The 27,920-nt window shown below is 32.6% G+C and overlaps 1 protein-coding gene across 1 annotated transcript in view; it reads right to left on the minus strand.

The window, feature by feature from the left end:
- Window positions 1-5,700: 5,700 nt before the first annotated feature.
- Window positions 5,701-27,920, minus strand: part of LOC129759207 (netrin-A-like) — a 157,950-nt gene continuing 135,730 nt past the window's right edge. The window contains exon 2 of the mRNA XM_055756618.1: window positions 5,701-5,909. Coding sequence (XP_055612593.1) covers window positions 5,701-5,909 — 209 coding nt within the window. The remainder of the gene's footprint in view (window positions 5,910-27,920) is intronic.

Here is a 27,920-nt window from a genome sequence, read left to right on the forward strand (position 1 = left end):
CGGTTTGCTTTAAGTACGACTTTTGCAAACCATTGTTTGAAATTAACCTCTGTTAGCAAGTTTGGAGGAAAAAGCGAATAAATTTTAAGATATTTTTTCATTATGCAACATGAGAAAAATATTACGAAACTTCAACAGCAATTTTCTTGAAACATTTCAGGCTCATACGAACTGTTAAAAACTGACTGAAACTTTGTTTTTTCTCAGCTTTGTTTCGACAGTTTTTTTTTTTGGTGTATTTGAAGACCTCTGGTGGCCCCAGCCAAAAACACTATTTTTTTTCAAAAAGGTCTTTGGAATCTTTACACAGCTCACAAAACAGTGGGCTGATTTGTACGTCTGTTCTCTGTGCTTTAACGCCTGTCTTTGTGAAATTAAAAAAAAATCTTTGATTTTGAACAGTTTTATTTAAATAAAATTAAAAAGTGTATACAGATAAACCCCTCTAAAGATTTTCCTACAAGTACTCAATTATACAACATATCATTGCAATACAATTTATATTACACTTTTTACTTTGAGAAATCGTTTTAAAAATCGAAATGGCCTTACTATACATTTTTCTACCGTGTCATACCAAAGCTTGTTTACAATTGAGGCGTGCAAAGTGTCTAAATGAAAGTTTCTAGAGAACGTGCTTCAAAGTTGTGAAGGTGCTCGATTTTTCATATATTTTCCGAATTCAAACAGTTTCAATTCAATCAAAAAAGTGTTCAAAAATATAAGATCCCTTATTGATTCATAAGTGCACGATTTATGCCATAAAAAACTGTAACTTCTCCTCCATCCTGAGTAAATTTATCCAATTCCATGTGAAGTTTGAAATGAGAGCCTCCCTACTCCCTTCCTATATCTCCAATGAAAGAATGGAGTGCTTTTAAAGAATCATTTAAGAAATTCTCGTATTATATGCTCTCTCATGCCAAATTTGGTTCCATTTGCTTGATAAATTCTCAAGTTATGAAAAAATAATTGTAAAGGAGCCCTTCCTATCTACCTACTGAAAGGAGGGAATGATAGCATATATCGATAAAAAACCTTGTTTTGTTCTTAAATACTTTTCCATGCAAAATTTGGTTCCATTTGCTCGATTTGTTCTTCAGCTATGTAAAAAATCGAAAGAATGGACCCCCCCTGTTCTTTTTCCTAATTGAAAAGAGAGTGGGTTCTCAAATAATCATAAAAACATTAATCATTTCCAAACACTCTCACATGCCAAATTTGGTTTCATTTATTTGATTAATTCTCCAATTATGTGAAAAATTGTATGGGAGCCACCCTCCCCTCTTTATATCTCCCCACTGGAAGAAAGAATGGTTGTCAAATATTCATTGAATCACTTCTCGTGACCTTATATCGTCCCATGCTAAATTTGGTTCCATTTGCTTGATTAGTTTCTGAGTTATGAAAAAAAATTGTAAAAGAGGTCCCCTTCCCCTTCCTATTTCCTACTGGAAAGAAGGAGGGGTTACAAATGATCATATTGATATTATTCGTACCCGAACACTACCTCATGCCAAATTTGGTACCATTTGCTTGATCGGTTCTCGAGCTTTGCCTTTTATTTGGGAGGCCCCCTCTCCCCTTCCTGTGAGAGGGAGAGATCTCAAACCAAAATTGGATCTCTCTCCGGTCTCCAAAACCCCCACCTGCCAGTTTCACGCAAATCGGTTCAGGCAGACAGACAATCATATATTTTTAGATAATACAGTAAACAATTACCACGAGTTTCATAAATTTTTATTAAAAGATTTGTTTTCAATATTGAACTCAAAAGTATCCCCGACTTAAGTAAGCTTGTATTTAACACTACTCTGCATTAGATTAAACTTTAAGTACGATTTTTGATAGAACAATAATTTAAAAGCTCATGTAGCAAATACATTAAACAGTTTCATGTATTTTTTTTTTAATTTCTCCGTTAAATTCATATTAAGTTTATAGTTACATATGTATATATTATTTACACACCATGCACTTAACATCCAAAACGATTTTGATGAAACATTCGTTTTTACTATTTTTGATAAACAGGCTTCATGTACAAGCATTTTAATTCCTTCAACGGTAATTGCGACAAGACAGTTTGTTCCTAGATAATAATTTCAAAAATGGTTCTTTCGCTTTTGAAGCGCACCCATAAAAATATTAATCAATTATTCAATGAAACATTTTCAAGAAAATAAATGGTTCCCCTAATAAAATTCCGGAGGTGTGCTAATCGAAAGATACGTCGGTTTGTGGCCAAAATTTCCAAATTACGGAAAGCTTATCGGGAAAAATGTCAAATCACCCCTTTGCAATGCGTTGATATTCTTCGGTGTTCCTAACAATGCCCATTGGGCTAAGGAAAGCGAAAATAAACCCCTTGGGCTCCGATGCCATTTCCGGCTAAGCCAAAAGGGGAACGGATCGTCAGTCAAGATTCGCATCGATGCTTTTCTTCACACCGGAATGTTCGCTTCCTGAAGAACCGGAAGAATTGTTGATACGTTTGTTGCCTTTCGACCCTTCTTTTTTTTTGAGTAAGCAAAATATGTGTGTGATTAATATTTTATTACAAACAGGGCATATTTTTTCCGGCTCACCTTTGCATCCTCTCGAGAGATTTCCCCCATTTTTTTATGAACTAAAGAGCAATTCCCCTACTGCTGGAAAAGAAAGTATCCCAGAACATTTTTCAACATCCAAAAGGCGGATGTCTTCTTTGCGGTTCGGAAAAAGGATCGAATCCTTCCGCTCGGATATTTGCTTTTTGATGGGATGCATTTGGAAAAGACTTAATCCAATCCCGATATTCATTGATAAGTTTTGTACTGGGGGGAAAGGTCTTCATTTCCTGGAATTTTTATGACCTGCATGAAATATCATCGATATTAAAAAAGAAATCCTCCGATAGAGAGTCGCCGTGTTTTGGAACTGATGATTTTTTTTCGTTTAAATACATTTTATACCTGAAGAATACAGTATTTAACCCAAGTTCAAATATATTTGACCCATTCCAGCGTGACGTCACAACGTTTGCAAAACAATTTTTTGGTATATTGTATGTAAGTTTTACAGGTCATATCGCACATTGTTAAAAATTGTACATTATAAGGTCAAAATTTAATTCTCTACAATTTGAAACCAAAAGTATTTGTATTGAATAAATAGTTAACAAAATATAAGCGAAAGGAGTCGTGACGTCACAACACGCCTCTTTTCCCACTTTTCAGTTTTTTTTACAACGCCGCAATTTTCTGCTCTTCTATTTGATCAAATTTTATGAAAATTTCAGGAAAGTATCGATTTATTACAACCAACAAATCGCTGTTTTTGATTTTTTTCAAATTTTGATTTCAATTTATTTTAGAGCGATTCAGTTTCGTGACGTCACAACGCACGATTTTTTTAAAGCAGGGTTTTGCAAAGCGTTGTGACGTTACGAAATTTTATGATAAGCTACATGAAATAAATCAAAGTAGAATCTTAAAATGCATGCTTGATTTAATTAAAATGCTAAAAAACTTAATAAATAATGTGATTTGGTGATGAAATCGATCCATTTATTCCCAAAAGTTAAAAGGAATAAAATCTCAAAGGCCCATATAAGCAGATAAGGTTTGCAACACTGCTCACATCAATTTTATTCGAAGTTTTTTTGTGCGATCGTATGAATATTATTTAGGACGAAACTAAAACTAGAAAATATTTATTCGTAAAAGCGTTGAATTGTATTTCTGAATCTTTTTAATCTTTAATTGCGAAGGACAGGGAAAAATAAATGATAATTTCAAAGCCTTCGATCTTTTCAAAGATAGTTAATCGACACTAGAGTGCCTAAATCAGCCATCTAATGAAAATCTTATAAATTGCAAGCTTAAATAAATCCTAGGCCTAACACAAAGTCCAGTGCCAAATGTGGGGATTGGCCCACGGAAATAGAGGGCAAAATGAGCCTAAAATTTGTATGGAATTATGAGAAATTGGGTTTGGAAGGACATTAAAACCAAGTTATGCACCAATTTCTAAAGTCCCTATCGGCTGATTTCTTTTAATTATAGTCATTCACAAAACTTTCATTATGACAAATAGTTTATCTCAAGATCCCATTTCAACAATGGTTTAGTTAAAAAGGTTTTTGAGTTTCAAAAATTAGCTTCTGATGGGACAAATACAAAAAAAATACCTGAACGATCGTTAATCGACGCTAATTTTGAACGTTATAGCTGTTTTATGATCACTCTAATCGAAACGCTTTCCACAGATGAAATATTGTCATAATCAAAGCTTTAAAATACTAAAATGAAAAGAAAAATTGGTTGATAAAGACCTAAATTATTGACAAAAAACGGTTTTTTTTACCATGCCGAACAAAATCTACATAATTCCAAACAAACTTCAGGTGCGTTGCGCAACCCCTTCCCTTAGAATAATCTGACCCAAATTTTGCATGAGACTTTGTGCTATTACATATTTGAATTTATTTAATTTTGTAATTCAGTTCAAAGTCTCTTTTGTGAGATTTTATGTGAACACGGGGTTTGATTTGAATTTTCTAGTGACGTTCTTTGAGGTGGAAATTTCAATAAGGGCAGTTTCTATTAAAATAATTTATTTAATTTTATTAATGAATTTTTTATGAAAATCTTATGAATTTTTCAATAAAAAAAGTTAATCTGTTAAGTTTACCATGTTAAAAGATTGTTTGAATCTAATTACATTTATTTCATGGAACTTATTTTGTTTGAACATAATGCCAGAAAGAAATAGAAGCTACTAGCGGTGTTTTTCATTCTAACATAGATATATGAAGAACTTGATCTATTGCAAGATTTTTATTCAAATCACAGATAACTACCTGCTTTATGATTCACGAATATTCTTTTACAAAATCGATGAGGATTTCATTTGTTTGATAGTTTGTTTATTCTTGAATCAAGCGTTTTTAAGCGCTGTTTTATATGTTTTATTAGAAATGTTTAAAAACAACTAAGTTAGTGAAAAAAGAAATTAGTTTCTTTAAAAACTTGATAATAGAATTCGTTTATTGAAGCACATTGTTGTGTTGAACTTGAATTGAAGAAATAGTATCATAGTGTTGAAGTAAAAAGTCTTGAACGTTTTCGAAAAAATGTAAATAAATTTTCGTGACGTCACAACGCATTATTTACCCGGGTGTAACTCGAAACCTGCTAAACCGATTTTCAATCTAAAAATTGCATTAAATTCCACTCAAAAAGTTTGAAGAGACCTCCAATTTTTGACAATATGTGAAATTTCAGTAAATCATAAATTTAAAAACAGTAGAATTTTCGTGACGTCACAACGCTTAAAAATAGATACCTTTATCAACGATTCTAGAGCGTAAACTTGCAGTAACTGTAATTAATCTTATATTATGCTTAAAAGATGGCTTTTCTACCATCATTTTGCAGTAATTTTTTTTGACATAGCTGAATTTTTGACAAAGTTATGTTATAAGTAAAGAATATTTGCAAAAATCAATTTAATTTCATACTAAAATTTTTAAATTTCAACGTTAACATACTCAATTCTAAAAAAAGGTAGCTGAAAATCTTTTAATGGAAAATGACACTCAAGAAATAACCTTTCTAACGCTATGTAATTTATTTTTGGATAATGAAAAATAAAAATCGGTTCTTCAGTTGAGGGGTGCTTGGAATGGGTCATTTACAATAACATTTTTTTCTAACTTTAAGGTTCTCGATACTCACGCTTGCAAACCTTCCGGTGGGTGATGGGTTTTGTAGCGTCCCGGTAGTAGCCTTCCCGGCAGTAATGACAATGGCGGCCGGTGGTCGCGTGCCGGCAGTTCAGGCAAACCCCACCGGAAATCCGGCCGGACATTTTGAACAGCTCCATGTTGAACCGGCAGCGCCGGGCGTGCCCATTGCAACTGCACACTGAAAAAAGAAATAGAAATAGAATCGTCATTAATATGTTTTGGCTTATTGATTTATTTATTATTTAAAGGGGTTGATTTGGAAATGAATATATCCAACATTTTGGTCAACGTTAAAGAGCTTAAAGAGCAAAATAAAATGAAGAAATATAAATTTTTTGAGTTAAAGTTTTGAGTTTTGAAAAGTCAAAAAATGGATTATCATTTTATAGATGACTTAATCTAGGCATTTTCAGAAATTCACGTAAAATTAGCTAAATGTAGTCTAAAAATATCTCTCTAGGTCTCTGGAAATTCATTTCACGACACTATAGGGCGTACACAAAGTGAAACTTATTTTGAATTGTAAATTTTGAATTACATTTCTACAAACCTTTTATTGAATTTCAAATTTCAAGCCATGTGACAGATGTTTAATACTCATGATAGTCAACAGAATAAAAAAAAACAAACCTATCCCTAATATCCATTACTTTATTACTAATCACTTTGTTAAAAAAAAAAAACAGAAAAACGTTTGCATCTTTACAAATTTTATGCTGATATGAAAAATTTTTTTTTCCGAAAATCATTGATCAATCGTTTATTTTAAGTTGCTTGTTTTTTCAAATTACTCGACTACTTATTCAAAAGTGTTTTTATATATTACCCAAAACTCACATTTTTAGAAGATTCAAAACATTTTGATTGATATAGGTTCCTTGAATCGAAATAAGCAATTTGATTTTCCTCCATCAGTTTGAGTTTTTAAATAACTTTTTAATGTAGGTTAAAATCGCTTAAGATTGTCCAACAATTTTTGACCAAAGTTTAAAACATTACAAAAATTGTCAAAATACAGGTATTCAATGATCAACATTCTCAAAGACCGTAAATAATTTTGACTTCGAGTTATAGAAAGCGGAATACGGGAAATTTAAACAAAATTGAAATTTTGAAATTCTGCAAAAGTCAAATCGTTTTGCATTTTTCGACAAATTTGTTGAAGGAAATAAAACATTTTTTAATTTTCTTTTGTGATGTCAGATTTTTTAGATCATTGTATCTCTGGAATTATGTATGTATGTATGTATGTATTGTATCCACCTTGGGTTTACGGCAGCGCCGCGGTTGTGGCAAAAAAAATAACCCACACGTCCATCTTGGTTACCACGCAACACAATAATAACTCCTCAATGAGACTTCTAAGGGAATGGAATCGTAAGCAGCGTCACTAACGGTATCCAGGGTGAAAAAGGGGAAAAGTCTCGAGAAGCTATAACCACGTTGTTGTCTAATCAAGATAGCATGCAAATTATAATCCCGCCGCCAAGGCTTCCGAAAAAACAGTGCGTCCTTATTTTACAAAAAGTAATCAAACACTATCTTTTTCTCAACCATGCCAAATTCCCTTGACATAAATTGAGGAACGTCCAGTATTCGAAACGGTACTAGCATACACGGTAACCCGCTCTTCTTGTAAAACGAGGATACCCAGATGCCCCTGCCCTTGATGTTCGAATATAATATGATATAAATAAAATATAATAATATATAATATGCTATACAACAATATAATAAATGGGTTATATAGTATGTAATATAAAATTATATAGTATAATAAAATATAAGGCAATATGATCTAATACCATACAATAAAATGCGATATAGTATGATACAATATAATTAAATATATAAAAAAACTATATGTATGAATTTATTGCATCTACGTTCATATGTTATTTATGTTTCCACCTTGGATAAAAAAATTGCTATGAGCTAGATGATTAAAAAACAAAATTAAAAAAAACTATAATACCATTTCCGGAATGAAGAACATCAACCTATAGAATTTACGAAAAATCAGTCGTTATTGCGAATTTCATGATGCTGTAAGTAAACATGATAATTAATTAAATTAAACAAAACCAAGATAAATGCTATTAAAATTTATCAAAGATGCAGACCGGTAACCTATAAGATAGATAGTTATTAACCAAACATTTAGTTCAACGTGTGTAACATCAATCATCCTTTGATGCTTCTGTTATAAAAATAATTTTCAGTATTGGCAAATAAGTTTAAAAGATGAATAAAAATATATCCAGCGTACCATTTCAAAAGGGTGATACTGTCAAATTTAAAATAATCGAGTTAACGGTCATTCCGGATGATCGCGGTTGCACTTTACCTAAAAAACGCGGTTTCATCCTAAAATCACATAAAAATTTCAAAAAATTGATAAAATTTAATTGAGCGAACCTTCTTGTTGATGCATTTCCGTTGGAACGTGAAGTTACGCCTATATAAAAAAAAATTGTGTAATTTTCAGTGATTGAAATCCTCACCAATTTTCTCATCAGAGGCATTCAAAATACACACTTTGAGGCCTCGCATAGCTATACAGGAGACGATACATATACATTCATTCAAACCTCCCCCCATGAGGAGGATCTGCTCTGAGAGACACTATCCGTTTGCTGCCCCGAACCAACTCTCTCAACGTTCGGTTGCTACATGATGCATGAAGAAGACGAGGCACACATACTCATTTACGTTGTTGAATTTGAATAACTCCAGCCTCTTCAACCTCGCCGCAAAGGTTGAGGCAACAACAAAAACAACCGAACTTATTGCGTTGCAGGCCCGCAACGTATAGTGCAAAGAGGGGGGAGGAAAAAGAAACGAAAAAACTAGCTGCCTGCGTGCGGTTGCTGTGCAATAATAGCAATAGCAGAAAAACCTCACGCATTCGATCCAGGCACAAACGAGGAGACTCGGGTTTGCTCTGCCTTTTGAATTCGGTTCCCTCAAGAATGTAACAGGAGATGAGTGAGAGCCATTCGTTTGGTTTTTTGGATTCGCTGCCTCGAATGTATACTGCTTCTTGAAGGCGGGCCATGTGAGAGCGTATGCATCATCGGTTTTGTCGTTTTCTCTGCCTCAAAACAACCTTTGCTTCCGAGTAAAGCAGTGAGCGAGAGAAGGTTGATCAATTCATGCTCAGCAAAATTCAATCACTGGTAATTTTTCTATTCATGTAGGGCCAATAGGCGTAACTGAGTTGACCATGTGTGACAAAACGGCCTTATTAGTATTGATTAAAGAGCGAAACTTCAAACAAAAACAAAAAAAAGGTGAAACTCGAAAATTTCTGAAATTTAGTGAAAATAGTAAAAGTTTTTGGTAAGCAACGAACAATAAGTGAATATAATACATATTTTTGATTTTAATGAACAAAAAGTAGTCGATTTTTTAAATAGGATTTGATAAGATGTTCCGAGATTTCAAACGCGTTCTAACTGTTAGTTTGGCCCTTATGAAATGTTACGCTAGATATGTAGAATAATACATGTGATTATTATATTTATGATTGGCGTCTAAGAAGCTGTAAAAATCAAACCATTTAAATAACTCAATTCATTTGTTGGCACTTTTCTAACTCTCTTATTTGAACCTGGAATAACTGGAACTGAAAAAAAATACTCTAAAATACTTGCATCAAAAATATTTTTATAGTAAGAATTCCGACTGGTTTCATTTAAACAAGTAAAAAATGTTTTGCCAGGTTTTTGGATTCATTTTAATTAAAAGTGGATTAAAGCTTAAATGTTATATCCAAATCATTTTTTAATTAAAACGAATCGCACAGATATACTTTTTTACTTTTCATGTGAAGTAATAATTTATACACTGACTTTATAAGAATAAACTGAAATTTGATATAGTAACTACGACATTATAAGGAAACGCTTTATATGGTGTAATATATTTCTACAAACCTCAGATAAATTAGTTGCCATTATTAAAAAAACATGAAGCGACTTGAATCCGCTAGAATCTTGTAATATTAATTTATATTACTATGGGTAATACAGCTGAATTAAGAAATTAATTTGTTATAAACTTTTTTGTATCGACGATGCTTATTAAGCCAGAATGAATCGAATGTGATGATGGACTAAATGGCAATTTTGGATATACCGGATGATAAAAATATTTATTCAACAAAAAACGGCTGATTCAAAAAAAAAAAAAATAAATAAACGTTGAGTTTAGCTTTTATCTATAATACTTTAAAAAAAATTAAACAGACGGTTAGAATAAACAGCAGAAGATTTTCTTGCAGACCTTCCTCTCCACAGGGACAAGCTACATTATATGAGAAAAATCATGAAAATAAATTTTTTGGTATATAATTATGTTGAAATAATAAATTCGTTTATCAAATTCATTTACAGTTCCCCCACAATCATTAGTCACTTAACGTATCCTTTCAACACAAAATGCTTGTTTATTCGAGTGTTAGTTGACCAAAAATAAAGCTTTGCATGAATTTCAATCATTAAATGCTTCCTCTTTGAGTTCAAATGTGTTTTTATTTTCAGTTTTGTTACAAAATAACATAATTTATCGAAACAATCAGCGTTTTTCAAAACCACAATTATGGGTCAAAATTGTAGACCGTAACAATTATTAGTCAAATTGCTCACAATTATTAGTCACATAGAAGTCCATGGCAACACCCGAATATCAACATGGAAATCATCGCGTTTCAGGAAAACATTCAGGGGCATTCTTTGATAGCATAAATTCAAGGGGCAGTTGGGTTGAGCTATAGCAACCAAGAAATGTTTTGCTTTGCTAGCAAAACAGTGACCCATAATTGTGGGAAATTTGGTAGATGTTGTAACATTTATGGGTCAATTTTATTTTGCCAATAATTTTGAAATTTCGCGTTTTATTCGCTCAGTTTCATTTGGAAAACGTAAACTCGTCCTTTTTGCTTATATGAGACCTATTTATTTTGTTGGAATTTTTCAAATACGCATATAAGGGGCTTAACGGTTTAACATGTCAACCTTATAACATTGGAAATTTTTGTGATAGTTCAACAGATAATTATTTACATATGACAAAAACTATTCAAACAGCGATTTTACTGTTATCAAGCGCACACATAATATTTTTAATGCATTTTGATGATATTATCGATAAACTAAAAATAGTAGTATGAAAAAATTTCTTTTAGTTTAGTAGATATCAGCAGTTCAAATGACCGGTGACTAATAATTGTGTGTGACCCATGATTGTGGGGGGACTGTAATTTAAATAAACGCACAACGTTCAGTGAAAACAATGAATTTCATACTAAGGTATTTGATGGCATCTAGAATACTATGCATATATCCGTGAAATCAGACAAATTTTAATGAAAATAATATAAGGAAACTGAAACAAGAAAAGTTTGAAGCAATTTGTTACAGATATTCAAAATCAACAAACATCATCTTGTTTAAATTCCCTAAGAAATTCTGCAAATAATTTTTATCTAAAATTACATAAAAAAAATTAAGTTTTCAAAATGAAATTAAAAATGAATTTTCAATACCAAATGAAATGATCTAAAAACTACATTTATTGACCAAGGATTAAACTAATTTTCGAAAATCAAATTCGGGTGAATGGTATGAACAAAAATATCTTGTTATTCCATCTCCCGGTATTTTGCATCATTGAAAATTTTTTAGCTGTTACGTGTATAAAGAAAAGCTGTAGTATGTATATGTGATGTAAAGAACAGAGAAATAGAGAGATAGTAATACATATTTGGAAAGTCCTCACCCAATTCGCTGCATCATTTGCCAGGCACATCAAATTTAGTTTGAGCGCGTTTCAGTCAAAATGCCGATGTTCGTCTCGAGCTTGCAACACTTTTTTCACTTCATCATTTCCGTTTGAAACATTGAGCTCAAACTAGAATTTTCAATTCACTTCTTCTCATCCAAAAGTTTAATCAATTTGCTCCATGTCCAACATATTTTTCAAGCCCTTTCTTTTAGACTGGGACGGGCATGTACACATGTGCCAGCATTAATTTGCGCGAGAATTTTCGAGCTCGAAACATAATGAACCCTTTTTTGGATCACGTTCACAGATTATCACTATCTCTTTTTTACCATTCTTCGCCTGCACACACACCTACATCCGCATACTTGGTTTGGCGCACACGCGACAAAAATAAATCGGCAAATCACAGACGCCATTTTTGTGCAACCTTTTTCCTCACTTTCATCATAATTCCGCGTCTTCGCTTGTAGATTCATGCACTTTTCCACATTAAATTCGGATCCATTTTCGAACAATGTTCAACCAAGTTAAAAGTTGAGACCGGGCCGCTCAATCCAGCTACTAATCACGAAAACCTTCCCTTATTCTGGTTTCTATCAGCAGCAAATAAATGATTACGATTTCGTTTAAAAAATATCAAATCACACCCTCCATCACAAAATGTTTCCCTTGTTTTCAAAATCCACAGATTCCGCTTTTTTAAAAAAAAAAAACAAACACATTTCTCGCTTCTTCGTAGGTTCCCGAAACGCGCGGCGGGGTTGAGAAAAGTGAACCGATCTGGCAGAGCTCTCTCGCGCAACTGCATTGTATCTCTGGAATTATGTAGGTAGGATATTAACACAAACTATTATTTCTTAATTGAATTGAGGATATTGAAGAAACTCAGGATCAGTTTTTGTTTTTCATGAAGATTTGTTAATTTCTCAGTTATCAATTCCAATCAAATTTGTTTTTTTTTTCAACTTGCAAACGCCAAACTAGAAAAGATTGACAAAATGCGACAAAAGATTCGAGTCCATTGAGTATTCAATTGAATTTGAAAAGTATATTTTTTAAATGGTTAGGCGTTTTTATTGAAATGAATCCTTCTAGAATTTCAAAATAGTTATCTTTTTATCTTTCATATGTTGAGTCCATTTTCAATTAAATTAAAAAAACATAATAGCCCTACTATTTTAATTTTTCGGTTTTATTTTAAATCAGTTAGTTTTTATTTTTCAAATGTGTTTTAAACACATCATCTTTAAGGAAGCCTATAAATCTTAATTTTAAATGACAGAAACATTGTTTGTTACATTTGTCCTTTCCAGGATCTAACATTTTAATGACGGTAACAACATATTTAGAGCTTGTTACATCATTTCTAATTTTTATTTTTAATCGATCTTGATTTCTGAATTTACCAAAGCTTTTTTGAATTTTTGAAGTTTAATTTTGATGCGCAATGTTTATTAAAGTACACTGAGGTTTTTTTTTACGCGGTTTTTTTTACGCGGATTTTCGAATTAACGCGGTTTTTCAGAGAAAATATTCTAAGACTTTTTCAAAAGAAAACACTTAGAATCTTTTTGTAGTTGGGAAAATCTTAGCTCTGAGACTAAGAACGGGATACATGAGATCATAGACCTGAGACCTGAGACTTGAAACCTGAGACCTGAGACATGAGACCTGAGATTTGAGACCTGAAATATGAGACTCGAGATCTGAGACACGAGACATGAGACATGAGACCTGAGACATGGGACATGAGACATGAGACATGAGACATGAGACATGAGACATGAGACATGAGACATGAGACCTGAGACATGATACATTAGGCATAAGACCTAAGACATGAGACCTGAGACATGAGACCTGAGACATGAGACATGAGACCTAAGACATGAGACATGAGACCTGAGACATGAGACATGAGACATGAGCCATGAGACATGAGACATGAGACCTGAGACATGAGACATGAGACATGAGACATGAGACATGAGACATGAGACATGAGACATGAGACATGAGACATGAGACATGAGACATGAGACATGAGACATGAGACATGAGACATGAGACATGAGACATGAGACATGAGACATGAGACATGAGACATGAGACATGAGACATGAGACCTGAGACCTAAGACCTGAAACCTGAGACATGAGACATGAGACCTGAGACATGAGACCTGAGACATGAGACCTGAGACATGAGACCTGAGACCTGAGACATGAGACCTGAGACCTGAGACCTGAGACATGAGACCTGAGACATGAGACATGAGACATGAGACCTGAGACATGAGACCTGAGACATGAGACATGAGTCATGAGACATGAGACATGAGACCTGAGACATGAGACATGAGACCTGAGACCTGAGACATGAGACATGAGACCTGAGACATGAGACATGAGACATGAGCCATGAGACATGAGACCTGAGACATGAGACATGAGACATGAGACATGAGACATGAGACATGAGACATGAGACATGAGACATGAGACATGAGACATGAGACATGAGACATGAGACATGAGACCTGAGACATGAGACATGAGACTTGAGACCTGAGACCTGAAACCTGAGACATGAGACATGAGACCTGAGACATGAGACCTGAGACATGAGACCTGAGACATGAGACCTGAGACATGAGACCTGAGACCTGAGACATGGGACCTGAGACCTGAGACCTGAGACACGAGACATGAGACCTGAGACCTGAGACATGAGACATGAGACCTGAGACATGAGACCTGAGACATGGAACATGAGACCTGAGACATGAGACGATCAGAATTCCACACTGTCAAATAAGCCTCACTATATTCTACTATTCTATTGATCTAATTGATTTTGTTTTTTATCTTAAAAATAAACTATCATTGTACGCAAATTTTTAAATAATCATGGTTCTTACGCGATTTTTCAGTAACGGGCTTTTTGCGCGAATTTTTTAATTAAAATGGATTTTTTACGTGGATTTTCGAATTTAGGGGTTTTTTTGCGAGGATTTTCGAATTAACGAGGTTTTGTTTTACGCGGATTTTCGAATTAACACGGTTTTTTTACGCGGATTTTCGAATTGACGCGGTTTTTTCTTACGCGGGACAAAATACCGCGTAAAAAAAACCTCAGTGTAGTGCTTTGATTATTTTCCACAAAACTTTATTTTCCTCATTATTTCCGTTATTTACAAATCGTTCAAAAATCACATTTTTCAAACCAATACTTAGTCATTATAAGAAATTTTTGTGAACTTCATAAACGAACCATTTTATGCGCTTTGTTTTGATAACAGGAAAGATTTGGATATAAACACGGTGTCTTTCATCATTCGAAAGTTGAGCCTCTCCCCTTTCTTTCAAGCTCAAATTTTGAAATAATCCTCCGGGGAGTCTAGAACAATTTACTTTTTTTTTTGAACATTTTTAACCTTTTAAATGGATTTTTCAAAGTCAAAATCATACTAATCACTGTGAAAACGTTCGTCTTACCTTTAACGTTAATCCAACACCATATGTCCAATAACATGATTTAATAGGAAATTTTACTGGCTACAATTTTGTAGAAAACATCAAAGTGATAAAAAATGAGAGAAAAGCGTTACAATGTCACAAAAAGAGTGAAAATTATTATTTCATTTTAAAAATCTAATAACACTTCTCATCACTGATTATACCAAGACCAGAAATAGTATTCTACGAGCTGAGTTATAGATTGTTGAGTATATAAAGGTTCAAAACGGTTTATTTACATTAAAAAATCAATCTTTTACATAAATTTGATCAGCATTATCTGCAGTAATGGACATTTATGGGATTTTATTATTCCGGAACAAATATGAAATTCTTTTTTTGTCACTCCGATTTTTCAAAATATCCCCAAGTGGTGAATAAATAATGTTAAAAGCATTTTAAACAAAAATTTGATACATTCCTTGCAATTTCAAACAGTGGAAAGAGCGAAAATGAAACTGTAGAAGAAAGGAGTAATATTACCTGTTTTTTAAGAATTTTTTTCAAATGTTTGATCTAAATTTTCTCTATTTTTTTTATTTTGTGCAATGTAGATTGTATACAAGTTTGTTGCAAGCCAGCTTTTGATTTATTTTTTTCCAATTTCTTGTAAATTTGAATAAATTTTTATTATAAACCCCGCCCCTCCCCCCTCCTTGTGACGTTTTAACTTCAAATGACAAAAGATAGATTTCAAAGTTGTTCCGGCCATACATATAAAAAAAAGTTGGCACCTACTTTACTTGAAAATTTTGTTCCTCATTTCATACTTAGAGCAATGTAACATTTTGAATATGTGAATAATTTGGGCAAATAAATGTAGAAACAATTATTTTAAAAATTTCAAGCCACTGCTTTAAATTCTACTCATGACACGATGATATATTTTGTTTTCATAAAAGTAAGAAAATAACATTCCAGGGGAAAGCCAAAAATGTCGAAATCCACAGACAAATGTTTGCAGTGTTCCATACTATCAGATAAAAACCCATGTCTTTAATTTTATCTAGGAAATTTGAAAAAAAAAATCATTTATTTGAACAAATGCAAATTTTCAGAAAATAAAAAAATCGCGAAAAATCTGATGACTTAACATCTGACAACTAAAAGTTATTTGAGAGATACTTTTCAGATAACAGCATTACATCAAATCAACCACTTAAAATTGTTGAAAACAAAGTTGATGTTGAGATTTTGTAATCTTCTTTTTCCTTTCTATCAAAAAAATAAAATCAATGAAAGACATTAGGTTCGGTTCGTATACTTTTGATAAAAATGAACAATCTTGAATTTTCGCTTGAAATCTTTAATTTGACCACATTTTTACATACACAAGTGTCTCCAAAAACTTTTTTTTATGCAATCAACCATTAACAATAGGTTGATTTTTTTTTTATTTTATATATGACACTTTATCATCTTTGTGATATCCGTGTCTAAGGTTTTGCAATTCATAGTGAAAGGTATGAAAACCTTCAGAAATCATCAAAAAGGATGAAAGATTTTCAACAAAGATGTTTGGTTTTAAAATCCAGGTGAATTATTAAATTTGGGCTAGAATGTTAGAAGTAAGTTTAATTCGTTTCCTAGTCCCTAATATTTGTTCATGAAGTTCTCGCACTAACTAAGCTCAAAATAAACATAACTAAATTTTCAAGAAAAGCGGAAGACATTTTTTCCAGAATAAAACCCTAGAAATGCTCTTTACTCAAGATTATCCAGAGTATGAAGGATGAGAGATTGTTTTTTAATGTGAATAAACCATCCTCAGCATTTATAGAGTTTACAATCAATGAATAAGCTCGTTGAATATTATTACTGGTCTTGGTACAATCAGTGATGTGAAATTTAACTAGATTTTTCAAATGAAATAATAATCACTCTGATTATCACATCACAACTCAAATTTGTATCACTTTGATATTTTCAACAAAATTGTAGACAGGAAAATTTCCTATTAAATCATGTTATTGACATATTTTTTTTGTGATAGAAAAATTCGACTTGAAATATGTTTTTTCGGGAAGCTTTTTCGGCTTGCAGTCTTGTTTTTAGCAAAAACGACGTATTGATTTACGTTTCCAACGTTTCGATCCTTATTGGATCTTCTTAAGGGACTAAAATAGTGTATATTTAGTTAGTTCTGCTGATTATAATTTATGCTTTCTTACCGAAAAGATGCCGTTTTCTTGTGAGTGTCGACTCACAAGAAAACGGCTATACAACTGTACACGACCAGCCGAGTCGCCACTCACAAGAAAACGGCATTTTTTCCGGTAAGAAAGCATGAATTATTATCAGCAGAACTTACTAAATAAACACTATTTTAGTCCCTGAAGAAGATCCAATAAGGATCGAAACGTTGGAAACGTAAATCAATACGTCGTTTTTGCTAAAAACAAGACTGCAAGCCGAAAAAACTCCCCGAAAAAAAAAAGTTATTGACATATGGAGGTGGATATACGCTTAAGGTAAGACGAGCGTTTTCACAGTGATTAGTATGATTTTAACTTAAAAAAACCATTAAAAAGGTTTAAAAATCTTCAAAAAAAATATCTTGTTCTAGACCCCCCGGTGGGTTTTTTCAAATTTGGGCTTAAATGAAAGGGGAAAGTCCCAACTTTCGAACGGTGCAAAAATTAGCGATGCTAATTTTCGAAAAATGAAGCTTTTTCCCAGATACACCGTGATAAAAAAATGATTGGATCACTGACTTTGATCACTGACAATCTTAAAATTAAATTATACCTTTATTTTATTTTTTTCATCTATTGGAAATCGATTATCGAATATGTGTTATGAATTAATTCCCAAAGTTCGAAATGCATATTAATTTTGTGTTCCAATCGAGAATTTTCCATTGAAATCGGGAAGAATTTTTATCAAATTGAAAATATAACCACAGAGTTTGAATTTCTAATGAAAATGAATAAATGGAATGTATAGTAATATTATCAATACTTCTCATTTTGCTAAAAAAAATTATCAAGGTTAATTTCTGACCCCAACCTCAATTTGAATATGATCAGTTATTTTCATCTTAATCCAAAATGTTATTTTTTTTTATTCTAAAACAGTTGAACATACTCATATCAAGAATGAAATTGTGTTTTTGGTTTAAAGTTTATTGCACAGAAAAAGGGCTCTTACATTGACTTTTGGAATATAAAGTTGCAAATTCTTAACATTTGATTCAAGGATAAAAAGATTTCATCAAATATTAAGAAAAACCTGATTTGATTTTTTTCTCTCTTTTTGTTTTAATCAAGTTATCCCAATAAAAAATCAATTTTTTTAAATAATATTTTAAATTAGTTTTATTTCATGAGGTTAACTCAATTTTTTAAGGACATAAAACCCAAATGTTTTTTCAAACAATTTGTGCATTGGACTATAAAACTTAATTCATTTTGCTTCTTCACTCTCTTTAACAGATACTGAGCCGTTTTTTCATTGGACTTTCCAAGATTGTAGGCAGAGAATTTATTTATTTATTTATTTATTTATTAAGTCAAACTATGTAGACTACAATACTTAAAACTACTTAAAACTAATGTAAGCTATTTTGTTGTTCTATGAAGTTGTTTTTGAATGCCTTTTTTAATTGTGTTTTGTTCATCGCTACGTCTATAATTTCACTTTGTAAATTGTATTTGTACATCATTTGATTAATAGGTTGATGTTTTGCATAGTCTTTGTCGTAAAGTTTAATGTAGAACAAATGTTTATTTCTTAATGGACGGGAGGGTGCGTAAAAATTTAGTTTTGAAAGTAATTCAGGACTGTCTATTCTTTGTGTAACAACATCATTTACAAATGCAATTTGGGAAAATTCTCTGCGTTTACTGAGAGGTTCTATATCAATAAGCTTACAACGAGAATGCTGAACTCATTCAACCGGAATCATCCGCAAGGAAATTGGACATTCCCTCCTTCCGGCATCTTGGCTGGCTGGTCCCGGGCATGGGTTCGGCATCGGCTTAGCTCAATCCAGATCAAACTCTAGACCACCGAAAATCGGCAAACCCTTGTTATGTTTCGCAAACATTCAGCGTGAAGAGGAGAGGATTAACGGAACTGGGAGAGGGATCACTGTTGGGGATTTAAAAAAGCCCCACTGCTTCCTTTGAGTCGGATAGGCAAGTAAAGCTATCCTTTCGAAAAATAAAGTACAGTTTTAAGGAATAAAAATTTTGAAAATTTCATCTTGATGTGAGGCAAATTTTCATTAAGAAAAATTAATATTTTGCAGTTTTTTCTAAAAAATTTTCAAAATCACCTTTAAGATGGTTTACTCATCATTAGGATGCAGGGCATCATCTGTAGACAAAAAAAATGCAAACAAGAAACGTTTGCAAAAAAAAAATACGAATCTGTGTCTCTTGACGCGTAAAACTGACGCCCCAAAAGACGACGCCGAGTGACCGACCGGAAGAGCGCAAGTAAGCGCAAAGATTGTGTTACCTATTTAATCTTTAATTTCCGGCCCGAGCCATGGATGCGATTAAGACTCCAGTCTGGCAAGAGAACTGTGACAACTGTGAGGGAGTTTCATTTTTTTCATCGTTTCTTCCTGTTGTGAATTCCCTAAAAGCTCCAACGGTTGGTAAATTTACTATTCAGGAAAGGGTGTTTAATTATTCAAAAAAAAAAAAATGAAGCTTGTGGATCCATTACATTCGCTTCAATGGAGTTTTAGGAAAGAATCAAATGAAGAACCATTCTTGACATATTTAAGCTCCAACTGTGGAACTCATTCACTGCTCTAACGGCACGGAAAGACTCGATTCTTGTTCACATTTCAGTTGATTCAGTGATGAAACTGTTGTTGGAACGTAGCCCATAGACTCAGAGTGTCAATTTGCATTCGAGCAACCGGTGAATGGAAGAGCAGACGTTCATTTAGAAGAATACTACCCGCACCGCGGCAGTAGTTCTTACTTAAATATTTCCTAACGATTTCGGAAATAGTCATCAATGGTGAGATTATTTTTTTCTATCAATGTTGAATCTATCATAAAATTCATACACAGTAAACGAAAATTACCGAGTTCGCTAATTTTTTTTACCAAAATCCTAACATGTGTAAATCGTACAACTGTTCGGTAATTTTTTCGGTAAAAAATACCGAACAGTTTAACGATTTCCACATGTTAGGATTTCGGTAAAAAAATTACCGAATTCGGTAACTTTCGTTTACTGTGTAAGATTCTAATTGAAAGCAGTGCTTGAAATTCAAATAAAGTTTGGATGCATTGAATTTTCTTTTATAAAATTTATTAAAGGTTACTCTCACACCTTCTTTTTCCGGAAAATCAACATTGGAGAACTACATTTTCACAACGTAAACAAATTTTTTTATTGTTAGCAGATTTTCAAAGCAAAATAACATTCTACTTCTCTCACACCTTTTTTTTCTGAAAAATCATTATTGAAGAACATACTACAGTCAACTGGGGCAACATGCAACACTTTTCAATTTCAATGGCTTCTAAAATCTTAATGCTTACAGATAATCATACCTCTTGTACATCAAAAGTTTTAAGGTTTATGGGGCACTAAACTGACGTAGTCATGAAAATTATTGGTTTTACCAGTTGTTTTTAAATTTACAAAAACATGCGATTCTCACCCTACTAAGAAAAAGGGGTAAGTTGCAAAAACTCTGTAATTAATGAAAAATCAAATCAAAACGTTTGAAAATTTAAAGTTTTTGATACATTTGTGATGTCATAAAGCATTAAGCACCAATAGCAGTAATTTTTGGTTTTGTTGGAATTAAATTTTACATTTTTTCTGTCAAAAATGTTTTAAAAAAAATGATAATCTGCTGCATACATTTAGGGGTAAAAAATACAACAAAATATTCTATTATCTTAAATCATGTAAATAAATCTAAAGATGGATGAAATTTTAATGTTAACAAACGCATAATGCAAATAATCATATCCCAGCATATGGAAACGTGATTTACGAGATTTAGTTCTGATTTGCATTTTGTTGCATTTTGCCCCAGTCAGCTAACTGAATTATGGTATTGGATGATGAAAGCAATATAAAGTTTGTAGGTGATATCATTAAGCCAATCCGTCATATGAGGTAAAGTTTTTTACGGCATCGAAAAATGTAAAAATTTCTACATCTATTGCTCGTTTTTTTAAATTTTTTATGAGAGTCAAAAACTTTAAAAAATTCTTTCACGATGTTAAATACTATGTCATCATCATTTTTTTATCTTTCATTGATAACTTCATTACAGTATATTGAAATAAAAATTTAATGAGTGTTGTGGTATACAAATGTTGCATCTAACCCTGCTTTTGCATGATGTCCCGTTTGACGATATTTAACAGCTTTAATCAAATTTTTTTTTATCATAAGCGGATTTTCAATGCAAAATTGCATTCTACATAAAATGTAGTTCAGTGTGATATTCTTGTGTGGAAACATCCCAAATTTTGAATGAGTTCAGAACAAATTAAACTAGTTCGTGTTTTCATTCGAAAGTTTTCACTGAAAAAAAAAAAATACTGAAGGATTCCAGCAAAAAACAATGAAAATTACTCTTGCGTAGAACGGCAGTTAGAAAATTTATGTAGTTTTTCCAAATCAATTTCTTCTACATATTATTTATGGAAATTTTAATCTACAATTTCATAAAAGAGAAAAATAAACAAATGCACTTGTGGATCACGGTATGTGCACCTCATATTAACAATCTTATGTTAAAACAGATTTTTTTTTAAGGAAATTAAAAACTCATTGTTGGAAAGCCGAGGAAGAATGACCCTAATTGGTTAAACTCCTATCAAAAAAGAAAAAAAAAATTGAAAAGAGAAACCGAAATCTTCTGAAGTTTCCGTGAGTCTATAAATATACCCCGAAAGTTGCTAAGAATTTATTTTTATGTCAACTGCCTGGAAAAAAAGGCGGTGAGCTAAACTTTAAATTTTGAGGGGGCGTTTGCTGGGTTCGGGTGGGCGGTTAAGTCATATCTAAATTTTCATACAGTGAATTAAAATTTAAAACAAGAAATTGAAAGTTCAAGTATGGTTTTGAAAAACTTAAAGTAAATTGTTCAACAAATTTTTGAAACTTTCGACATCCTTTAGGCAAGAATATAAAAGTCATTTAAAAATATTCTAATTACGAACCAAGAGGCATGTTTTTTCTCAAAATCTGTATTGAAAAAGAGGAAAGATTTTTGTTATTTGTCAATAAATTCACATACACAGTAAACGAAAATTACCGAGTTCGGTTAGTTTTTTTACCGAAATCCTAACATGTGTAAATCGTTAAATTGTTCGGTAATTTTTTCGGTAAAAAATAAACGAACATCGGTAAATGAAGAATCGATTTACCGATGTTTGTTTATTTTTTACCGAAAAAATTACCGAACAATTTAACGATTTCCACATGTAAGGATTTCGGTAAAAAAATTACCGAACTCGGTAATTTTCGTTTGCTGTGTAGTAATAATTTTTAAAGCTCAATCTCATTAGGAATTTTACTTAAACAAAAATCAATAAAATTATATTTTCAGACAAATGTAATGACAGATTTTTTACCCATAACCATAATTCTTAGCTCAACAAATTATGAAAAAAAAAATTCATGGTCTGATTGTATTTGGACATTATTCAAACTGACAAGAGTCGCAAACAGGAATTCAAGGCAACATGTCGTTGCATCACTTTGACTTGAGAGGAAGTTATTTGTTAATTAAGTCAAATTAATTGACAATTACGAAAATAACTTATGACAGATGATCGTGCGCGTGCAAGAACACGCAAACAAACTGAAAATACTAGCTTGAAAAAAATCATTATTTTCTCCGATTTGATAAGAATTTAAAGAAAATGCTACATACAAACTTGAAGTAGAAGGATCAGAGATTATTGAGAGCTATAGAAGAAAATGTGATTGTGCCGTGAAGCATCGTAAATCGACGACCAAATGGTGATTTTTTTACTTTTCCAAAAACTTCTCGGAGTATTTTACATATTTTTAAGGGGGGGGGGGGGTAGGTTCTAACACTTTCAAAAAATCGATTTTTTTTATTTTTTTATTTTCTTATTGTAAAACATTTCAAGAATGTTGTGTCAAATTTTCAAGTCAATTGAAGCAAAACTGTAGAAGTTATAGGCCTTTATCTCCTCCTATATAATACTGCAAGAAAGCAAGAGCAGAAACTTCAAACGCGTTTTTCTCGAAAGCACATTATTAAAGTCCGTGGACATCGTCATTTAAAAACTACTTATCCGATTCTTTTCAAATTTGGAACATATTTTCTACATATAAAATACGAGACCCCAACGTTTTTCTTTTTTGTGTTTTTTACTTTGGGGAGATTTTACAGGTGAAAAATGGCGGATTTTTTCGTGAAAAATCCTAGTTTTTACTTCAAACAGCCACAAAAATTTCATAAAATTTTTTTAAGTTACATAAAAACGTTGGGGTCCAGAAAAACATCTATTAAAAATATTTTGCTCTGATTTTTTGACTTCAGACGATTCTGTGCTGAGATACAGTGTCCACCGCAAATCCTGTTTTCTAAAAGGCATCCTCGAAAGTGCTCCGTCATCGGCTCATTTTTCAATATTTTTCTACGAAAAAATTACTAAATGTTCTTTAAAGAATGCTTTGTATGATGCAAAAAAATTGAATACATTTGTTTGAACGATAGCTCTAGAAAAAAATCGTGAAAATGGTGTTTTTTTATACCCGTTAGACCCTACCCCCCCCCTTAAATGAAAACTTAAGAAAAAGGCAGATTTTCAAATGCAATTTGTTAAAAGAGAAATCAATAAATCAATAATTTTCTACTAGGTTTTCTTAGCAGCTGCATACAATCAAGCGTAATAATTTTAAAGCTAGAGGGCGAATTTTGATATTTAATGGAGGTTGAAATGAAAAGAAAAAAAGATCCTTGAAAAACTACACAATTTAGGTTAACTTAGATGATATTTAATTGACATTGCTCAATCACGGCGATAAAAGACGACTGTTGATCTAATTATTTCAGCTGGTTATACCAATATTCAAAGCGTAGTTGATTCTATCGCATCCTCATAGACTCATTTACAATCTGATGATTGATTTACCGCAACCAAATATGAATATTCAATGGATCCAACTGTGATGGTATAATTGATTCAACTGTAAATATGATGGATTCCACCACTATTGTATGATTTATTTTGTGCATTCAACTATTGATATGACAGACATTCCTGATTGAACTCTCACATCTTACCATAAATATGATAGATACAATTGTGATGGTATAAATATGATAAATTGGTATAAATATGATAGATTCAACTACAAATGTATGCTTGGTTTCAGACATTCAACTATTAATATTATTAATTCAACTATACATTTCTGGTTCATATCTAACACTTATTTATAAATATGATATTGTATTGGTATAATTTTATTCAACTGTAAATGTGATAGATTCAACTACAAATATATGATAATGTAGTTAATTCAACTATATTTTTATGATTGAATGTGTGACACTTAAATGCAATAAATGCAGACAAATCCATGCATCCATGCATGCAACACTACATGTCTGCCGTTTGGCCGGTGTTTTTTCATCATCCTTTGTCTTTGAAGGGAAAGGGATGAGAATGAGAGGGAAATGGGGTGGGAACAGGAAACGAAGAATGTTATTTTTTCTTACATACACACTCAGTGCTCGGCACATCACTCGACAATATCCTTGCTGGCTGATTGTTTCCATCCTACTCCTCTTGTGATAGGAAGGTTGCCAGAATTTTTTCAGCACGTATCCGGGTCGGACAATCCGGGCGAAATCTGGGCGAAATTCGGGCATTTCATCAAAATTCAAAAACACATTTGATATTGATTTTAGTCTTCGAAAAATCCTTTCATGAAGATATTTTCAAAATCTCCTCCAAATTTTTTGTTTTGGTATCTTAATAAAAAAAAAACTGTACAACAAAAATTTTTGTTTTGGTTTCATTTGCAATATAAAGTGAAAAATCAGGCCATCTTTAAATGAAATTCGGCAACCGAGCAAGGCCGGACTGTTCTAAAATTTTGGATCAAATATTCGGGCAAACCCGGATAAAACCGGGCAATCTGGCAATCTTTGATATGGGATATGTTTAATTTGGTTTCTCTCAAACGTATACAGTGCGGTTGTACTAGGAGGACAGTTCCAGTTATAAGAAAGCTTGTTAATGCTGGTCCGGCATAGAATCTTATGCCGATAATTCCATCTCCAAGGAAGTTCATTATTGGAGTTGAGTTTAATTAGTGGGTGTAGTGCTCTAACACATGGTCATCGGCTCAGCAGGCAAAGGCATTGCATCACCTACTCGTTGTTTTTATATGAAATTTTCCAAAGGTCCAAATCTAATTTCGAGAAGTTTGGGAAGCACTGAAATCCTGCATTCACGGATTTCAGCTAAATGAGGCACCACACCACCAACCACCACACGATATTATTTAGTCGATCCTTCGGGAATGTTTGCGGGATGACGCCACCAGGTTATGAGGACGCTATGCGGCACCCGCACATTTCGCTGGCGGCGTCGTTTTACGCCTTCCGGAAATATGCCACGGAAAGGTGAACATCGAACGTAGGTAAACATACACCTACAAACAACTAGTCGGTAGTCGAAACATCCAGTTCAAATCCGTTTCCGACACTGGCTTCTGAAACATAACCTCACAACCGGCTGTCTTTTCGTCCGGCATCAACTGGATCTAGGAAATTGTCGTTTGTATCCGAATGTTTGTATGTGTGGAGTTGTGCGTGCATTTGTGTATGTGCGACTAATTGGCGTGCGCTTTGCAACTGAATGCGATGCGATATTTTATGCATAAACCTAGCGAAGAATCTCCTGGTGCTGCTCGGTGTTTCGAACCATGGGGCTGCTCTATATAGTCAGCACGAGAATCCGTCTTACAATCATCAAGGGAACGACTCGCTGTTCTGCCGCCTGGTTTATCATCAATGGTGGTGTCGTTATGTTTGGGACAGCACAACACATTTTGAGGCTGTGGATACAAATGGGCTGCATTTTGTCAGCCAGTCAGTGGGAAATGGGAAATGGATCGCCTGTCATTTCTCCTCGGACGGATTCAACTAACATTTGTCTGATGATAAGGACACGGGATGCTGTGGAATAATCCTTATCGAAATGAATAAATGGTGTACATACTTTTCTCCTTCTAGGTGCATCGAATGAGTGAAATAAATATCTCCATTTTTTTTTCAAAGATTTTTAAACCTATTGAGAAAAAATCGATTTCAACATATGTTACCAAATGAAAGGAATTTTAAATTTGTCGAAAAATCAATAATGGCTTAATCTAAATATGCAATTAGTTTTTTTTTCTACAGCTCTTGTTTCGGGAGACCTTAAAAAATAGTTATAAATTTATTTTAAGAAGCTAGCGCACTTTTATTGGAATACTGTCAATGATTGATTTTACTCAAAACTGGTTAGTTTTTATATGTCCAAAGTTTAAATAATGTTAAATAAAGTTTTATTTCCTAAGCAGCATTTCAAACCAAATATCCACCTAATTTATAAGCAAACGCTTCAAAAAGAGAGCTGCAACTGGAGTTTCAGTACAAAGATTATCTAATGATGTCTTCTTAAAATTAATCTTAAAATTTATTTTTCAAGATCTGAAACTTTTATTCCGTTTTTAAGCTTCAAAGAGCTTAAAATGATGACAAAATGTAGGTTTAAATGATATAGACTTCCAGCCCTTTCCTTCTTCTAATGCAAGAAGTGCTCACGAGCTACTATAAAATGATTTCCTTTCCATTTCCTTCCCATGTTTAAATTATGTTTATAATTTTTTTTTTCGTCACATACTAAATTTGAAGACATGACACATTACTTGAAGTGATTGCAAACAGCACTTGTCATGGTATAAAATCTGCGGCGACTTCTTATATTGAAAATTACTATATTTATATTTGTTTAAGCAAAAAGTGCAAAATACATTCATTTATATGGATAAGCATATAAGTCCAATTTTTTTTTTAAACGAACACACACACATATAGGATCTTAGTGAAACTTCATGTTTCTTTTAAGAGATCTTATTTACTTAACTCAAAGGCGTACATCTTTCCACGACATCATGGCTAGCATCTTACAAATGCTAAAACCACCAGACCACAGAAAGAGTACTATGTGTGCCGTGATCGGGATTCGATCTCATGGACTCTGGCTTAGAAAACTGGAACGCTATCCTCTAGGTCACGGCCTCCGGCAAAATGAATCAAGAAAAAGAATGGTATATATAAGAGAAAAAAAATTGTTTAAATTTTGTTATTCGACTGAATCACAGAAATTTTCTCTTTTTTTATGAAAGTCCTTTTTAAGATTTTACAAGATTCAAACTTACTGACCTTCTGTGTTTAGTAAAAATCGATTGAAAAGCACACTTTCAAAAATTGAATAGATCAAAAAAATCTGTTCATGTTCATCGGTGGTATGAATAATTACTAAAAAATTTCAAATAAACATCATACAAAACCTTAAAATGATGATTTTTGTGCCGAGAAGGGTAACAGTTATAAAAGTTTCTTTCGCTTCATTTTTATAATATTAATATTATTTTCAGTACAATTAACACGAAATCAAAATAGTTTTAATTTTAATAAAATCTAAATTCCTTTGAAATTCGGTTGAAGTATTCCAAAACAAGTTTACCTTCACATCATAATCTAAAATTTGTATTGGTAAAATTACATTCTTATTTGTACATTAACCATAATTAACTTGAGACCTCCAAATTAGTCTATATGATGCTGAATTCAATTTTTATAAAAATCAAAATACTTTTACTTTTGAAAATATGAATGAGATCTTTGGTAATTT

The sequence above is a fragment of the Uranotaenia lowii genome, chromosome 1 (assembly GCF_029784155.1).
Source record: "Uranotaenia lowii strain MFRU-FL chromosome 1, ASM2978415v1, whole genome shotgun sequence".
NCBI lineage: Eukaryota > Metazoa > Arthropoda > Insecta > Diptera > Culicidae > Uranotaenia > Uranotaenia lowii.